This window comes from Hippocampus bargibanti, linkage group LG04, assembly GCF_051943395.1.
Source record: "Hippocampus bargibanti isolate YZ-2025 linkage group LG04, ASM5194339v1, whole genome shotgun sequence".
Classification (NCBI taxonomy): domain Eukaryota; kingdom Metazoa; phylum Chordata; class Actinopteri; order Syngnathiformes; family Syngnathidae; genus Hippocampus; species Hippocampus bargibanti.
This window is the reverse complement of record NC_142737.1, coordinates 8,618,586-8,632,191: the sequence shown is the minus strand read 5'-3', so window position 1 is coordinate 8,632,191 and position 13,606 is coordinate 8,618,586. Positions and strand designations below refer to the sequence as shown.

Here is a 13,606-nt window from a genome sequence, read left to right as displayed (position 1 = left end):
TGGGGCGATTGTGCTTTTTTGTGCCTGTCATGGGCAGCATTTTCACAGGCCAGCTTTGTTTAGCGGATAGGTTGGTGCTGTTGGATGTTCTGCGGCTGGATGGATGCATGGCTTGAGGAGCCCGCCATAAGAAAAAACAGTCGCGGCTTGGAATTTAAGTGGATTTACATGGAGATGTGAGACAATCTCTTCTCGTCAATGGTGCGACAGCTTCGTGTTTGCTTTCAACATTTAGCTTGTAGTAGCCGTGCAAATTCCACCATGACGTCCCTGATGCACTGGTGAAAAGGACAATTTTATCATCTCCTCTTTAATCTTGAACTGCTTCATGCAACAAAGAGGGTGCAGAATGTCCTTAAGATTTAATGACTGTGTCTTTGTTCTGTCATATTATTTGTTATTTAATTTTTTGGGGTGTTTTGACTTCAAGACAGCACAGAGAGAGTGGCTGCCTTTCCAGCAGCTCCTGTATTTTGTGTTTCTACTTGGTTCGTTCTTTTCCTCTTTCTTTCATGATTTTGCTGCGCTGAAATATACATTCATACAGGCTAATCCAATTCAATGTCAATTCTTCTCTGTTGGTAACATGTTGTGCTTTGTAATTGACTTACAGTATATACAGGCTTTACACGTCAATATAGACCAAGGCAAAATGTCCAAACGGTTCAAAACGTATGGAACCATACATGAAAGGGATTCAAAGGGTGTTCAGCTGAAAATGACGGCAAACACCTTGAGAGGGTTATCACCATGAACATCAAAAATGCTCAGAGAGAAATATTGATCAACAAATGAAAGGAGGCCCAAGAGAGTAACTGCAAATCTACCAGTGATCACAGCATGAGGTCGGTATATATCTTGGGTTCAAGTAAAAAAAAAAAAAAGACAGAAATGTCCAGAAAAGATTAGACGTATGTGGAGATGTAGGAAAGTTCCAAAGATGATGCAGTCGAGCAGAGCTTTTCTAAGTCTGTTTGATCATTTCTTTGCCTTCAAACCATGTTTCATTCTCCAGCTGTCTTTTTTGCTATCATTTTATTTTTGAAAACACTTGATGGCATTTAAAAGAAAAACTCAGAAACTGGAGACTCAGCGCTTCAACGGGAGAACATGGCCTTGCATAGACACACACACACACACATCAATCATTCGTAAAAAAAATGGGCACACTCAGAAAAAGAAATGGGCTTCCATTAAGCTCACATTATTCACACAGTATGATAGCAGCTAAACAGCATCACCCACAGGCGGCTGATGGAACTGTACGTTTGGAAACACTTAGTAAAGAGAGGTCGTGGTAAAAGACAAAATAACCTAAGCAAAGACAGAAAATCTGTCCACAAATAAAGCGCCTTACATCCTGAAACAGCCGTCTGTCCTGCGCCAGACGTTTAGACGAGAGAGTTTTGGTGACGTGATAGAAGGTGAGCAGCGCTCTGTGCTGCTGCAGGCCATCCTGAACCTTGACAGACTCCAGCAGAATGGGGATGAGCTCCGGCCATTGCCGAGGGCAGTCCAGCCTGGCTACCTTGGCGATGAGCACTGCTATCTGGGTTGCTATCTGTATATATATATACACGCACATACAAACATGCACACGCACACACACACAAAAGAGAATGACCTCAGGGAAAAAGCATAAAATGGCAGAGGAAGAATGTGCCAGTGTGTGCATTTAGTTGAAAAATAAAGAATCCTTGAGTGATACCACTTGAAGACACGTTGTCTGCTTGAGTAGTTTGCTCCTTTAAAATTGAGTTCCTTATTCAGTCAAACTTAATCCATTTTCAGATGCTGGTCAAACATCATTCCTGAACTCAATTATATTTGTTGTAATTTGTTTAAGAATTCTTACAAGTCATCATCATAAAACCTTCATTTTCTCTACAGTGAATGTTGTAACATGACTCTGATGTAAGTGATATAACTCTGATATTACTAGTTACTCTAGCGAGTTATTCTAGCTCGATTATTGTAAAACAAAACAAAAACAAAAATCAAGTGTCATGAATCAATATGTATTGCATTGTATTGTACGACAGTAATTCCACAGTGAAAACTTGTCCAGACGATTTTGTGCCATTTTAGGGGTACAGTATTCAAATTCAGAGGGTAGGCCAACATGAAAAATGCCCTAGTTTACATCGTCACCCGTAGGCAACGGGCTGGGTCGTCTTATCTTAGAAATAGTGACAGGCGACACTTTAGCCAGCCCTTCGTGCAGGCCGAGAATGCAAATTACTTCACTCTCACAACATTCATCTTGCCAGCTGTGTCCAGTGAACAAGCAGAACAATCTTGAATGGTTGAGTGCGTATCCTGCCTCTCAAAGAGCTGTTCCATGGTTGCAATCAGAATCATTGTATGGCTGATATTTCCTCTACAACATATGGCAATCTAATTGCCCCTCCGCCCCCGCCTGCGCAATTATTGCTTTAAATACTTTTTGAATGTGGTAAAGTCCTATTAACTCATTCACTGCCAGACGATGTTCAAGTATGTGTCCACTCCAGTGCCAGGGTTTTTATCACACGGGATATTGAGTTTTAGGACTACATAAACATTCAATACAGTGTAAGAAACCTTTGACTCTCTGCTTTGTACAGAAAAAAAAAGAGTTATTTCCTACATTTTATGGGTCTGAAGTTATCTGAGCTTGAAATGGAGGCGGCTGTACAAAAGGCAAATGCTGTCCCCTCGTGGAAGGGGAAAAATTGCAAGAGGTCTGACCAGCACTTTTTTGGCAAGAAAAAACAGAACCTAAACAAATTTGGGAATGGCAGTGAATGAGTTAAATGATAATATGGCATTTCAGACATATTTCCGACAAATTTTAGTTCCTCTTTTCAGAATGAACTGTTCATGTATTCTTTTCAAATCAATGTAAATGTGTAACAAAAGACTGACAAGTGACCAGTTCACGGTGTACAGGATGTACCACACCTCTCGCCCTGACACTGGGACAGACTTCAGTTTACCCACAATTGTACTAAATGCCATAGAAAATGAATGGATGGATGGATGAGTCTCCATTGACCCTTCACCGAATCATAGTTCCAAAAACAAGTGAGAAAGAAGCAACAAGTCTTGCTTCCTACTTCTGGCCCTCAAGTGATGGAAAGGGTCAGACAATCAGTGTTCAGAATCAGCATGTCATCACAATTTGAGACACAATTTCCCAGTGAGGTTCTTTAATGAAGTCCACTCTAAGCACAGGAGTGATTGCAGTACGGTGGAGTGTTAGAAATCACTAACCTGATTAACAGGCTCGTTGAAGTTTGTGATGAGACCAGCGCGTAACGTGGTCTTCTCCTCCTCTGATAAAGCGCTGGCAAAAGAAGCAGAAGGCATGTTCAGAAGTCACTGAAGGAACACCCCTGGCCGAAAAAAGGACACATTGTAGCAGTCCTTCCATCACGTCAATGCATTTTGCTCTACTTGTTTGGTCTGAAAACTCCATGTTGCACCAAAAAGAGGCAGAAGAGGGCGACAAAGCTCCGTGTAAGGAATTAATCAGCCTATGGAAACGGGCTGGTTAATTCCTTACACGGAGCATTGTCGCCATTTTCTGCCTCTTTTTTTAGTGCTACACCCCCCCCCCTTATTGCCTCAAAATGGCATGGAATACATTCTTTGATCGATTGCAAACATGTATGCTCTCTTCAGAATTATTTGAATCATATTCATAACTGGATGAGTAACAAGAAAGCATATTCTCTGAATCTGAAGCCATTGTTTTGATTCTCCAGCAAGGCAAGACGTCTTGGGGTGACGCCACGAACATTGCAGGAGTTTCTTTGTAGTTTTTCAGAAACTCCTTACATTGCAGGAGTTTCTGAAAAACTACAAAGAGTCCTTTGGCAACACAAAATTCCTACTTATTTCAAACCGATAAACACCTTGAGGAAAAATTAGTGCATCCAAAAGATAGGCTGCCAAATGAAAAACAAAGTAATGTAGTTTATGAAATACATTGTAAGAATGAAAATTGTAAAGAGCAGTACATTGGGGAGACTAAACAAATTCTCAAAAACAACTTTATCAACATCGCAGGGATAATACTAGTGGGCCTCAATCGGCAGTACATATGCACCTAAAAGCTAGCAACCACTCATTTGACGACAACCAGGTTAAAATCTTAGCAAAAGAACATAGATGGTATGAAAGGGGAGTAAAAGAAGCAATTTTCATAAAACAGCTAAATCCTTCTTTAAACCGATATGGTGGGGTGAGGTTCAATTTGGATTGTTCGTACAACAGCCTACTTAGGCAAAATAGGATTAGGGATACTGATGAGGTGGTACCAGTGGAAGTGGGGCATTCAGGCCAGTCGTTAGTCAGCACAATAGGAACAATCAGTGGAGCGGCAGGGAGTAGTCCTCTGCTCCCCCCAACCTGAGAGCAGGGACCTATCATAGCGGAGTGCGGCACCGCCATGTCTGGACAGTAGGGATATAGATATAGGGCCTAAACTACCAGTAAGACTTTAGTTTGCTGACGAAGTTCCTTGGATAAGAAGCAAAACGACCGACACCTTCAAATTTGTACAGGTGACGGCTGAAGAAACCTTTTCATCGATGGACCACTCCTGTACGACTGAGAGCTTACACAGACGAAATGCTGTGACAGTTATAAAATGTGTAAAATAACCAAAGCTTGGTCAGTGACGATGGAAAGGACGAATATATTATTTGACTTTATCTTTCAGTGATCCAGACAGTCAAAAAGAAGCCTTGTATACGCCTTCTAACGCTTACGTACGGTGACACCACATCCATCGTACCTTATCGGGCATCGCTGTACTTTTCGATTCATGGCAATGAGCCTGATGGTAATCAAATTACATGGCGGTAAAAAAAACCCGACACAGCACTCCAAACAATGAAAGTGACTTCAGAAAACTACTGACAGGTGCAAAAAAATGTTCAGAGGAGAAGGAGGAGGAGCGGAAGACTGTAGAGAGAAAGAAAACAGGAAAGAAGAAAACTATATTCAAATATATCATTTTATCTAGCAGCCAAAGGCCACAGAGATCAGCATGCTTTAAAAAGACAAAAAAATGTGGGAGATTATATACACTCAAAAATCAGGGAGGATGGGCAGAGAAGGCTGGGTAAAAACAAGAAAAAAGGAAACGATACTCATACGAGAGCCGTAAACAAAAAATGGCACCAAAACAAAAGTGAGAGCAAATTCCATAAAACGAATGAATGACGGTTGGCAAAGGGACAGCGGCGAGGGAGGCGTTAACAGTTGAAAACGTGTACTTACTTGGGGGCCACTCGCCTCCAGTATCTGTCAATGCCGTTTTTGAAGTAGAGTACTGCCAGCCATCTGACATTCACATCCAGCATATGGTTATTGAAGATGTTCTGAGAGAAGAGAAGGCATACGTTTCATCAGTTCTTGTTGCAAGATTCAAATAAGGAGCGTTGGGAGCAAATCAAAGTGAAGTTTCAGCCGGATTAAAAAAAGTTTCTACAAAGGCACAACAAATGATAAGACAAATTGATCTTGCCCACCAGGAGGACCGAGTAGAAGCCTGGCTGTGTCTCCCATTGTCTGAGTTGCTCCTCGGCGGGCTTGAGGGTGGCCGTGTCTTGACTGGTGGCTTGGGTTAAAGTCTTCAGCACCACCGAACTCGCACCGTCTATATCCATATTTGGATATACCTGAAAGACATTTCAGTGCACAGGTTGCATCAAAAGTTCTGTGCGAGTCCCCCACACACAAAAAATAAATACATAAATATTAATTTAAAAAAAATCTTATTTGTCATGTCTTTTTTATGATGATACGAATACAGCGTGTTCTACCAGAGACAAATTCCTTGTGTGTTCTACATGCTTGGCCAATAAAGATGATTCTGATTCCGATAAATAAAAAGGAGTTCCACCAATAGATTCTGAAATAAATCTGAAAAGCCAGATAAAAGCATGTATCAAATAACATGTACACCTTGTGAGACTAACTCAGTGGAGCTTAGGAGGGGGAAGAGACTTTTCTGATTCACATGCACCTGGTGGCTAGCCGCGGAACCCGTTTCATCGATTGGCCATCATTCCAAGGCTACCTTGGCCGATTGACTTTGAAATACTATTTAGTAAAAAAAAAAAAAAAAAAAAAAAACATAAAAAAAAAATTACCTAATTCACTGCCATCCCCGAATGTATTCAGGAATTGAAAATGTGACGAGTAGCGCCATTCCTAAATTTGTTCGGGTTTTGGTTTTTCTTACAGGGGTATGGATAAAGCCCCGATCAGACCTCTGGCCATGTTTTTTCCCTTTCACAAGGGGGCAGCATTTCTCTTTTTTTCCCCATGTTAGTGCTTCATAATAGCTTCAGCTGTTGTGAAAGCGCTATATGAACCAACACGTACGTATTGCACTGTATTTTGGACAGCTGCCCCCATTTCAAGCTCATTTAACTCCAGACCCATATAATTTAGGAATTAACCATTTTTTCTGATGAAAGAAGAACGTCTAAGGTTTCTTACGCTGCATTGAATGTTTATGTAGTCCTAAAACCCAATATTCAGTGGGTCCTGCAATTTGAGTGAAAACATACCTGTCAACCTTGGCTAATAGCTGCCCATATAAATGATTACAATTCCCGTATATAAGTTGTAGTACGGCGTACAATATTTGAAATGATAAAAAACTGCGAACACAAGCGGAAATGCAGTTTACAGCGCATACGCACATTATGCTTTCATAATCGACCATACGCAGCGATAAACGAAAACTGAGGACCTTTTGTCGACAATCTTATCCATCCAGCATATTCAACTTGGAGACTCCCATTCTTTTTGGTGGCGACACGATCCTAGAGTTTTTCTCTTCTTACTTGGCAGTTCTCCCATGCTTACTTCTACGTTATAACTAGTTGATTCTTTGATCGCACCACAAATGCCGGACTTCAAATACAGAAACGGAAATACAAAATCAAACGAAAACAATGTGATGCGCATATCATGCATCATCGACCAGGACTCAATAACCGCATTTTTTTTTATCGTATAAAAGTTGTTATACGCCGTACACAATTCAAAATGATGAAAAAACATTAAAAATACAGGGAAAACGTATCAATTGACAGGTATGTGAAAATGACCAAAACCCTGGCACTGTAGCGGACATATTTTTGCACATCATCTGGCAGTGAATGAGTTAAAGAGTTTTGTACAACACTTTATTCAGGAACAAACAATTCCCTCCATTATTTCCTACCGGAGAAATTGTTAGTATTAAAATGATGCGTCACAGAACAAATTAAGTTGCGAAATATTTAGCCCCCGATTTAAAGCAAGCCAATTCATTAACCTCAACAAGTGCATTGTCATTGTCTCGATGACTGTTTTCGATTATGTTCCAAGCCACCCGGGTCCACAATCATCTTTCCTTGGCTGAAAAGGCAGCGAGTCTGTCACCTTCCCGTTCATTTCCAAACGCCTTCTCAATAATGGGACTTCAACTTTTAATCGTAGGAAGGATGTCTTTTTGAAGTATGCGAAAAGCTGGGAAGGTTACTTGGAGGGGATGGGGGTCATGTTTCATTCTACTGCCTCATTCTGTGAGGAATCTGATGTCAGGATCAGTAGAAAAGCAGTTAATTCAAAACATTTAATATTCATGAATATTAACAGGATACAAAGTCTCAGTCGGAGCAGGTTGGAGGACAGTGTATGATCAAAAGTATTGAGACGTGCCTCCTTGTCAATTCCTGGAGACCGTCCCCCGTTGATCTTAATGTGACATTTTATGACATTTAGGACAGTAATCAGATGCTTGCAACTTTGTAGAAGAAACAATAGTTTGGTGAATTTTGTTTACTGTTCCAGCATGACAATGCAACGTCTTCAACTCATTCGCTACCATTCCTGAATTTATCCGGGAATTGAAAAGTGTGACGTGGAGCGGCATTCCCAAATGTTTTTGTTTTCTCTTGCGGGTTGTGCCGATAAAGCACTGGTCAGACCACTGGCGATGTTTTCCCCTCCACAAGGGGGCAGAATTTGCCTGTTGTCCATGTTAGTGCTTTGTAACAGCTTCAGCTGCTGTTAAAGCAATCAATATGTATGTATTGTATTTTGCGCAGCCGCCCCCATTTAACTCAGATAACTCCAGACACATAATTTAGGAATTAACTCTTTTTTCTGATGAAAGAATAGAGTCTAAGGTTACTAACGCTGCATTGAATATTTATGTAGTCCTAAAAAATCCCCCGCCTAGTGCCCGAAGACGGCTGGGATAGGCTCCAGCACTCCCACAACCCTAATGAGAAATAAGCATTATGGATAATGGCTGGATGGACATATCCATAAAACTCAATATTCTGTGGGTCCTGCAATTTGAGTGAAAATGACAAAAACCCTGGCACAGGAGTGCACACATTTAGGCACATCGTCTGGTCTTGAATGAGGATAGGGATGAGTCAGGTGTTTGTAGAACAAAACACCTTGTTTAGAAGAAGCAAATACATTTTCATGATGGAATGGAAACTGCTCCTGTCATGTAGCTGTAAATTGTCCTTGAGAGTTTTGAAAGGCGCTTAGAAAATTAAATGTATTATTATTTTTATTATGATGATCACCTGTTCCAATACTTTTGTCTATTTGGCGAATGCTGGTAGGGAGATGAATGAGCATTGAGCAACACTGCCATCTGCAGACCAATAACATGCATTGCAAGGGCTGCTCTGCTGTAAAGCTATTCAGCACAAGCATTCAGGCACATTTAGCATAAACTATGTATCTTCTGAAGGGGTCTCTTTAAAAAAGACTGTGAGGATTAAGCAGTCTGGAAGATAAATGACAGCGGGACAGGTTTGGAACGCCTCACCAGGGAGGCCTCCTAATCAGATGCCTGAGTCACCTCATCTGGCTTCTCAACATGGAGGAGCAGAAATTTTTCTTTGACTGCCTGCTGGAAGAACAAGATTCTCACCCTCTCTCTGAGGGAGACCCCGTACACCCCGAGGAGGAAATTCATCTCACGGGATCTTGTTCGTCTGGTCACTATCAAAAGGTGGGGGTTGAAGTTAGACTATTTCCCCAAGGGTGTTGGATGAGGGAGTACACAGTACCGAGTCCCCCTAATACGGACTGTTCGGTCCATGCAGCGCTGATTTCAGAGTTTGGTCCTCATTGCTAGCAACAAATCGGGTGAGTTTCCACAGAAGGTTGGACGCTCCATTGAGGGTTGTACTACACCAAAGCTGCCCTTTGTCAAAGATTCTGTTCATAACATTATGGGCACAATTTCTCAAAGCAGCCGTGGTGTTGAGGGAGTCCACTTTGGTGGCCATAGTATTGCAATTTTGCAGATGATTTGGGACTGGTAGGGTTTTTAAGCAGTGATCTCCAATTTCTCCGGTTTGCAGCAGAGTGTGGAGTAGTTGGGATGAAAATCAGCACCTTCAAATCTAGGACCATAGTCCAAAGTCAGAAAACGAGGCGCACCCTCTCCAGGTTAGGGACGAGATGCTGCCGCAAGTGAAATAATACAAGTATATTGGGTTCTTGGACAAAAATAAGTACTCTATCTTGGAGTCTTGCTATCCATAAGTCAACAATAGAAAATGATAGCACAACTCAACAACGGGTGTTGGAGTGTGCAAATATTCAAGAAGGTACCATCTGTGTCTCAATTTGAAACAGAAAAAGACAAAAAAAACACTGCTGTCTGAAACAGTATCATATCACCTGTTAATCCAAGTCAAAAAGAGATGGGACGAGTCAGAAAGCCAAGAATCGTGGGCACTGACTGAATTACACTCATCTTGCCTGCTCCCTGACATACATTTCACAAAAGTCGCACTATTGATTATACAGTAAAGTCTCGTTATATCGATATCGGATATATCGATAGTCCCGGTTATATCGATACTATTTTTATGCACGCACTGAGAAAATTACATGGAAACAGGGTCGGATATATCGATAGTCCCGGTTATATCAATATTTTTTCGGACTCCCTTGAATATCGATATAACGAGACTTTACTGTACCTTTATCCATTAGCACATGCAGTGGTCATCCTCATCTTTTTCTGCTGTCTTCTTCTTCTTTTCCCTTCAAGGGGTCGCCACAGCAAATCAGTGTCCTCCATCTTAAGAGGTTTGATCCGTATGTGTGTTTTGGCCAAGCTGTGCAGCTGGCAAAAGTTACCAACATAACAATCGCTTGTCATAGCACAAACGGCGTCCACGCTTAAGAGCCATATCATTACTTATCCCGAACATGGGCTTCCTATTACAGATTTTCCGCTCAAAGCATAATAAATAAAAAAACTCGACTACATTTGATTTAAGAACCAGATTGTCTGTTGTGTGGTTATTTACGTATAGGAGGGCTTTTTCCCAGAAACATTTCGTGGGACCCTCTTTTAGGATCATGTTAAAATAATGATATGTAACCAAAACGAACACAATATGCGAAAGAGCAAAGCTTACTTTTAAGCTAGCGATGGAGCTAAAGTTATTTAACAGCAGACCAACTGGGGGCAATGCACGGTCAGTGGCGAATAACGTTTTCGTTCTCGGGGATGCAAACGACGCACGGTTGCGAGAAATGCAACGACACTCACCCAAAAGAGTCACTGGAGACGATAAGACACAGGTGGACGTAGATTCCAGGTAAAGCTATGTTTAGTGGCACTCCGGCAGGGTGATGGGAAGGAGACACGCTTGTCTGAATGGCGCCAGCTACACAACCCGGCGCGCTGTGATGACGTCATCTGCAAAAGTATCGCTTCGGACGGGAACGCTTATCAAATGTGGCAAAATACGTTTTATAATAAGCACACAACGAGACGCTCACACACGGATTTAGCCTAGCTCAGGGGTGGGCAAACTTTTTGACTCGCGGGCCGCATTGGGTTCTAAAATTTGACAGAGGGGCCGGGCCAGGAGCATTCGGAGGGAGTGTTTGGGCCGGAAATACTCTGAACAAGTTATGTCCATAATTTATAAAATCACTTCAAATGACTTCGACTGAGCGTATTTTACAAAGATTCCACAGCATATAGCTATAGTTTACGTTTTAAGACTTGCGCTGAATATTCATGAAGTCTTGTTTTCGAGTTGATGTCGATGCCGGAAGTGACGTCACGTTTGGACCGCCCCTGACCGAGAAAGCGACATACAATGCATTTTGGGTACTTTGTTTGGTCTGAAAACTTCGTGTGGATCCGTGTTGATGGTGAAATTAGAAAGAAAACACATAAATAACGCGATGGTGAATCGTTGTGTGTTGCACCAAGACAACTATTTGATATTCGCTGACACAAATTCCCAGCTGACAAATCAGACCATTTCCAACGGAGCTTGGGCGCAATCTTCTGCATTTTCTGGGTGCTACATTGCTGTCATTGACGGCTCGAATTGATATGGGAGGACTCCTTGAATCAATTGCAAACATTTATGCTTTCCTCTTTAGAACTATTTGAATCATATTCATAACTGGATGAGTAACAAGAAAACATCTTCTCCGAATCTGAAGCCATTGTTTTGATTCTCGATCAAAGGCAAGACGTCTTGGCGCGATGTCACGAACAGGGGGGTGGGACCTTCTGAAACTGACCATTTCCGGATTCATTTTGAAGTCATTTTTATTGGTGTTTTTCATTTAACTAAAAATATCAGCCTGCCTGATTTGGGTATTTTAGATGCTATAAAACGTTTTTCTGATGTCAGTGGGAAACAAAAACAAAAAATGGTGCCGGTTGTCCTTTAAATGTAGTATGTACAAACCTCATAGCACAGTAAGAACACTACAACCCAATTTATTAATTGTCTTTCAAATGTGAAAAATATCCCTGATCAGTTAATAAATTTGTCTCAAGGAATATGGCGTTTACATACTATTTCGCACATACTTAGAGGAGGAAATGCACTGTGATTTATCAAGATTGCGTCTGTTTTTAACAAGTTTCCATCGAAGGGGCAAAGTTAAAGAAATCAACATTTATTGAAAAATGGAATCACTTTCAAAATTCAAAACATATTATTACATAACGAAATATTCAAGCTCAATAATACCTACTTGTGTTAAATTCCGCCAAATCATAGATGGTTTGTCCTGACCGCGCGCTCAACAAACTCCTCACTGACGCCCTCGCCTTCACGCACAAACAAAACACGTGTACCGTCGCCGAGCACACAAACATAGACTACTTGCAGTTGAAATTTGCATACTCGGCACGGCAGCCAATCAGAAGCCTGCTTCTTTCTTCCGGACTTTCGCAAGCGTTATAAAGTCGTGCAATTGCATGTCATTTTCCAAAATAGATGCACAGAACCTCAGACCAGAAGAAAGATTCAAAAGAAGCTAACAACATATGTGACGCTACAAAACGTAAATTTACATTAAACCGTGACTGTAAAGTGTACGTGAGACTTATGAAAGGGGCTTAGTGGCTCGTAGGAAGCAATGCAAACGTTGCATTGTGCACCGCCATGACTATCGACTACTGCGGCAAAATCAACAGCCATGCACGTTTACCGTAAATTAAGCAAGGTAGCGTTTGTAGTCGGTGCATTCTTGATTAAAAAAAAACTTTATACTTTGTTACAATGTTTTTTTAATGTGATTAGTTGTCTCTTTGTGCTTCAAGTTGTGAAAAATGGGACAGGCAACTTTTCAGTTATCTGCCCCGTTGTTCGCTAACTTTTTGTCATGAGTTTTAGACACTGTTTGTATAATTTGGGCAAGTTCGGCGGACCGGATTAAAAAGCCTAACGGGCCGTATGTGGCCCGCGGGCCGTAGTTTGCCCATGCCTGGCCTAGCTCCTGACATTATATATCATATATGCAAGTCATACTTTAGACAAGAGTTTTTACATTTAATGAAACAATTTAATTTTCTCTTGTGTTTCATTACATTTTAAAGGGGAATGCAAATCACATTTTCTTTCCACAGTAATATGTTTTATGCGTATTATGATTTATACTGATCAGATTAATCCATTTTCGGGAGTTAGCATTTTGACATCATACTCCCCTGACTGATATTCACTCAAAAAGTGCCCATGGACTTGCATCCTGAATATTACAGTTGCCCACTTTACTGAGTCTCCTCACCATATCCAGTGAAAACTCAGAAATATCTGCCATCAGGGTATTTACAGTCAGTTTCATTATTCCCCCACCCTTTCACTCTACTTTGAAAAAGATTTAAAGAGCCCTTGAGCCTTATGTAAAAAGACTTGCATGGCTTTCATACTGAAATGCAACAAAATCCAGCCTGACATCTCACGCACACAAAAATAATAATAATAATACAGATTCTGCAAAGAGACTGTTAATACACGAAAATACAATTGCATTCCTTTTTGTACATCTCAATTGTTAAATTGACCGTACATGTTGGAGTATTTGAATCCTCACTGTTACAAATCAATTCAGAGGAACTTTATGGAATGTGATCTGAAGATGCTGCACTTATGGGAAAGAGATGCCCATTCCACGGTAAGATCAGAGCATTGTCATCAAATGGTGAGTATAGTTATTGCTTTTTTGAATGTTGCTGTGCCAATGACCATTTTGTGTTTGGGAGCCTTTTACTGAGCGAGTTGCTTGTTCTGTAGCCAAAAAGGCACACAAG

General features: G+C 41.1%; 1 protein-coding gene across 1 annotated transcript in view; it reads right to left on the bottom strand.

Moving 5' to 3' along the window:
* ipo11 (importin 11) overlaps positions 1-10,719 on the bottom strand; it is a 97,603-nt gene extending 86,884 nt beyond the window's left edge. Inside the window, exons 1-5 of the mRNA XM_088993840.1 lie at positions 10,589-10,719; positions 5,523-5,672; positions 5,272-5,372; positions 3,256-3,328; positions 1,358-1,561 (exon numbers count right to left, since the gene is read on the bottom strand). Of these exons, the coding sequence (XP_088849966.1) occupies positions 1,358-1,561; positions 3,256-3,328; positions 5,272-5,372; positions 5,523-5,660 (516 nt within the window). The 5' untranslated portion in view covers positions 5,661-5,672; positions 10,589-10,719. The remainder of the gene's footprint in view (positions 1-1,357; positions 1,562-3,255; positions 3,329-5,271; positions 5,373-5,522; positions 5,673-10,588) is intronic.
* Between the last annotated feature and the right edge of the window lie 2,887 nt (positions 10,720-13,606).